Source organism: Bison bison, unplaced genomic scaffold (genome assembly GCF_000754665.1).
Source record: "Bison bison bison isolate TAMUID 2011002044 unplaced genomic scaffold, Bison_UMD1.0 scf7180017864289, whole genome shotgun sequence".
NCBI classification, from domain to species: Eukaryota; Metazoa; Chordata; class Mammalia; order Artiodactyla; family Bovidae; genus Bison; species Bison bison.
Window position 1 is genome coordinate 3,050,573 of NW_011494861.1, and position 5,381 is coordinate 3,055,953.

The 5,381-nt window shown below is 59.1% G+C and overlaps 1 protein-coding gene across 1 annotated transcript in view; it reads left to right on the forward strand.

Annotated features, from left to right (window-relative positions):
• The window catches only part of CASZ1 (castor zinc finger 1), a 145,571-nt gene that overhangs the window by 133,492 nt on the left and 6,698 nt on the right, over positions 1-5,381 (forward strand). Inside the window, exons 7-10 of the mRNA XM_010850186.1 lie at positions 1-491; positions 1,862-1,930; positions 3,555-3,645; positions 4,385-4,549. Coding sequence (XP_010848488.1) covers positions 1-491; positions 1,862-1,930; positions 3,555-3,645; positions 4,385-4,549 — 816 coding nt within the window. The remainder of the gene's footprint in view (positions 492-1,861; positions 1,931-3,554; positions 3,646-4,384; positions 4,550-5,381) is intronic.

The window sequence follows — 5,381 nt, forward strand, 5'->3', positions numbered from 1 at the left end:
CACCTGGAGACCAAGGCCACCATCCTGCCCCTGCCCTCGCACAGCAGCGTCCCCATGCAGGGCCTGGTGGCCCGCGCCTCCAAGTACGACTTTTTCATCCAGAAACTGAAGACGGGCGAGAACCTGCGGCCCCAAAACGGGAGCGCCTACAAGAAGCCATCCAAGTACGACCTGGAGAACGTCAAGTACCTGCACCTCTTCAAACCCGGGGAGGGCAGCCCCGACATGGGTGGGGCCATCGCCTTCAAGACGGGCAAGGTGGGGCGCCCCTCCAAGTACGACGTCCGGGCCATCCAGAAGCCTGGCCCCGCCAAGGTTCCGCCCACCCCCAGCCTGGCTCCCGCACCCCTCGCCAGCGTGCCCACCGCTCCCAGTGCCCCTGGGCCAGGCCCTGAGCCATCTGCCTCCCTGCCTTTCAACACTCCCGAGTACCTGAAGTCAACCTTCTCCAAAACAGACTCCATCACCACGGGGACCGTCTCCACTGTCAAGTAAGGCGCGCGCCACCCTCACTGCCAGCCCTGAGTCCAGCACTGGGTGACCCAGAGACCCACTTTCTGCCTCTGAAGCTCACACTTGTGGACACATGTACCCGCATCTTACGCACATCCACTGTGCACCCAGATTCTCACACGTACTTACACACACACACAGCCTACATAATAACTCACACCCAGTTCACAGACACACACACTATACATCTTGCTGTGTGCACACACCCTCACACACCACATACAGACAAACCTTGTTTGCGCTTCGAAGATGTCGCGTGTTCTTGTGCACTGAAGGTTTGTGGCAACCCTGCGTTGTCAGCTGATGGTTAGCGTTTTTTAGCAGTAAAGCCTTTTTTAATTAAGACATGTGCATGGTTTTTCCAGACATGATACTATTGCACAATTAATGGACTACAGTATGGCATAAGCATACCTTTTCTGTACTCTGGGAAACCAAAAAAGTTCACGTGATTCGCTTCATTGTGACCATCACTTGATCATGGTGGTCTGGAAGCGAGCCTACATCATCTCCAAGGCCTGCCTGTGCTTCTGTGCACTTGCTCCCCTGCTGACACACCTGCCACAGAGTACTGTAACCCCATCTGCCCACAGCAGGCTTTCTCTGCCTGCCACCACGAGGGTCAGCTGCGGGCTTATGGTTGGCTGGGAAAACCCTACGCTGGGTTGGGGGTTCTGGGCTCCAAGCTGGTGGCCTTGGCTCCTGGATTCAGAGCCTGGGCTGTGTGACTGGCAGCAGGAGGTGGTAGGAGGCTGGGGCGGGCAGACCCCACGTGAAGCCCTCGGCAGTGGCAAAATGACAGATGGATCCATGTGTGGGGCTGAGAACACCTTTCCCCACAGCCATCCCTCTTGGGGGAGGGCCAGAAACCTGAGAGCTGGTCTAGAGAGCCGCCCTCGGCACGGGGGGTGTCGGGGGGCTTTTCCGACCCCTCAGCCACACTTGCTTGGTGCTGCTCTTGCCCTTTCCCCCGGGGTCTTCCCCAGTGGTCCCTGGTACCCCTCTTCAGCCAGCAGTGTCCTGACCCCGCTGTGTGCAAGAGGGGCTTGGCCCCAGCTTCCCAGGCCTCCTGAGGGTTAGACTCTAGGTCAGACCCATGTTCAGGGTGGAGCCCTCCAGCCCTGCCAGCTTGAGACAGCCTAGTCCTTGCCGAAGGTGGGCCAACTGAACCCAGCTGTGCTAGTTTTCTGCCAAAGGACTTTTCCCATCCCACCTCAAGTGCCCAGGATGCTACAGAGCAAGGGAGATGAGGGTCAGGACCCCACGGCAGGGAGCTGCCCCCAGACACGCCTGGGGCAGGAGGTCGCCTCGTCCACTCATCAGCTGTGCCCTGTGTGTCTCTCACCAGGAACGGATTGCCCACAGATAAACCAGCTGTCACTGAAGATGTAAACATTTACCAGAAATATATTGCCAGGTAGGCCCCTCGGGAGGAGACTGCCCTGGAGAGGTGGGCGGGGTAGGAATGCTGGGGACCGTGGGACCGCATGCCCATCTGACCGCTAGTATCAGCTGCCTGCTGCCTCCTCACCCCCACACACTCCTGCTTCCAGATTCCCTCCAGGGACTGCCCTCTGCCCCATCTCAGAGCCCCCGCCCCCTTCATGGGGTCCAGACCACAGACCCTTAAGTAGCTTGTACCCCAGGCAGGACTCGGGTACCTGAAAGGGCCCGCTAGCAGGGCCCGGCCACAGGTGAGCACAGGGCCCCCCTCCACAGCTAATCCAGAGCCTTGGTGGGGGTGGGGTGCAGGGAGGGCAATGCAAGCCACTGTGGAACAGTAAGGGGATAAGAAGGGGTGTGGTCAGGTGGCCTCAGTGTGCAACGACCCCCCCCCAACCCCAGGCTAGACCTTGACCCTCACCACCTGACTGCAGGCCTGCCCCTTTACCTCCTTAAGGTAGCGGGCTTGGCAGGTGAAGAAACTTCACCTCATCAGATTCCCCAGCTCAGGCCCCCGGCGGGCAGTACCTGGCAGAGCAGCACCTGGCTGGGGCAGCACCTGACCGGGCCAGGCCCCGGCAGCCGTCTTTCTGCTAATCTCCGTCCCTCTCTGTGTCTCCCTCCTGTCCCTCCTTGTCTTTTCAGCTTTGCTGTGCTCTCTTTATTATTATTATTATCATTATTATTAGTGCCTCAGCAGATGGCTCTTTTGGCAGCTTCAGCTTAAATCTTTATTCGCAAGTGGTTCTCCCCGTTACATAGGCTTCCCCTCACTCGCTCCATGGTGGGGCAGGCAGGCTGAGCCCACCACCGTGTCCACAGTTGTCATGGTGTGTTCTCCCCAGGTGGTCATCATTCAGGCTGCAGGATCCCCCACTCTGGCAGTCTTGGACCCCGGAGATGGCCCAGGGTGCTCTGGACCACAGGCGGTGGTGGCCAGGCAGCTAGTAGGGGCTCCGAGCTGGGGAGTTGGCCGGAGAACATGCTCCCTACCACGGGAAGCCAAACAGATGCTGGGCTTTAAAAATTCATCACTCTGGACTGTTTCAAGTGTCGAGAAAACCCAGGACAGAGAGAGCCCTTTAACACTTCTCAGTCACAGGGCCGTGAGCTGGCCCGACTGAGGTCCCCAGCACCTGACCCGGCGCTGGGTGGGGAGTGGGAGGGCAGCACCTGCAGAAACAGCAGCTGGGCTGCCTTGGGGCTCATGCCTTCCCCACCTCATCCCATCCCATCCTAGGCTTCTTCCCCTGACCCTGCTCTGGCCTCTGCCTTGGCCCCGCTTCCTCCATGCAACATTGGCACCAGGCCTCTGTGCCCCCCAACCCGGCCCGGCATTCCCTCTTGGGGCAGATAAGGCTCATTCTGCAGCTCAGTGGGTCTGGGATTCCCAGCGGCCCCCTCACTCTCCTTGGCCTTCTCAGCCTCTGCTTCACGGACACAGGGGCTACCTCTGCCCCTCCAGATCTCTACCCAAGGCCCCCACACCCCAGAAGCAGTCCTCTGGAACACAGACACAGACTCTTCTCAGCCACAGAGGCTGAGGACCCTGGAGCTGGCATCCAGAGAGGCCTGAGCCCACCCCCTCTTCCCTGCAGGTTCTCAGGCAGTCAGCACTGTGGCCACATCCACTGCGCCTACCAGTACCGCGAGCACTACCACTGCCTCGACCCCGAGTGCAACTACCAGGTATGTCCCGTGGGCACTGGCCGTGCTCCTGCAGGCTGGCACAGCAGCGGAGGAGCCTCCTGGAAGTAGGACAGGACTGCTGGGTTCTGCTTGGGCCACCTGAACTTGACTTGGGCAGGAAGAGAGGCCAGAAAAACTCCCAGCCTGTCCACATTCCCAGATTGCTGCCCACAGGTGTCTGATGGGGTCTGGAGCCCTCTGCCTCCCCAGTAATAATTATTCTTGCTCCAATGCACTGAGTCCACCACGCACCAAGGACTTCTCAGACAGCCTGCATACCTTGTCTAGTCAGCTCTTTCCAGTGTCCTCATGAGGCTGGTACTACTGCCCCATTTTACAGATGATTATGTTGAAGTTCAGGTAGACTGTCCCTTATGTTCAAAGCTCATCCTCTGGTGAGTGCAGAGCAAGCAAATGAGAGGGGAATGCAGGTGGTCTGTCTCACCAGGGAGCCCAGCCTGGCAGGGCCCATTGGTGATACTAGACAAAATGAGTTGTCACCTGTCAGAGGCCTTGGCTGAAAGGCCTGGCTCGGATTCATCTTCTCTGCTTCCGGGCCTGATGATGGAGAGACATGGAGAAGGTCAGGGAAGGATCTGTGGTTCTGGAACCTTCTAAATTATTCCCTCCCAAGTCCAGGGTGCTGGCCTTGGGGCGGTCTGGGCTGCTTCGACCCAAATAGAGTTCTTTGTAAGGAGAACAGGAGGGGCCTCCCACCCACCAGGCCCTCTCCCGGCAGAGGTTCACGAGCAAGCAGGACGTGATCCGGCACTACAACATGCACAAGAAGCGGGACAACTCCCTGCAGCACGGCTTCATGCGCTTCAGCCCGCTGGACGACTGCAGCGTCTACTACCACGGCTGCCACCTCAACGGGAAGAGCACCCACTACCACTGCATGCAGGTGCCCCGCCCCCACCCTCGCCCCCACCCTGCCCTGGAGGCTGGCCTGCCCAGGGCGGGGCGCCTCCCCTTCTCCTTTCTGTCAGAGAGGGTCTCTGGGGCTCAGGCTCGGGCAGTGCCCGGTGGGCCCGGGTGGGGCCTTCCCCATGGCCATACTTGGTGTGGGTGCAATTCAGCGAGCTGTTTATACAGACCGACATTTTTCAGGCTTTAACACCAAGAGCAGCATTGCAAATGGTTCCTGAGGAGGTTTTTGTTTAATTCTTTGTTTTAATGCCACGCAGAGTCTGGGCTTTTTCAAGGTGTCAGGTCCAGGGGGAGCGACTTTGGGTTGCAAATAGCAGCCGCCGCACCTCCCCCGATATTTGTCAGGGGGTTGTTATGGCCTCTGTGAAACAACCTGGGCCAGGAGGAGAGGGGGGCTTGCTCTCCGGGCTCTGAGATGGTGCAGACACTGGCACGGCCCAGCCCTCAAGAGTGTTCGGATTCCACTGGTTTTTACTCAATATGGCAACGCTGCCTGCCTTGGCCCAGCTCGGGTGGGGTAGGGAGGGCCCGGTGCCAGGAACTGTCCGCCAAGCAAGTCCCTGGGCTAAAGGTGACTGCCAGGCCCCTGGGTCCAGCCCTGCTCACTCAGGGGGCTTCAGAGGTAGAGCCACAGATTGGGGACCCAAAAGCTACCTCCTGCAGCACAGGACTCCCACGCCTGTGTGGGGAGGTGTCCCAGGCTCTCTGAAGACAGACTGTACTCAGCACAGACCAGGCCCTGGGGGCCTGATGGGTCATCCTTCATTAACTGCAATCCCACCAGTTGGATGTTGATGGGTGCTGAA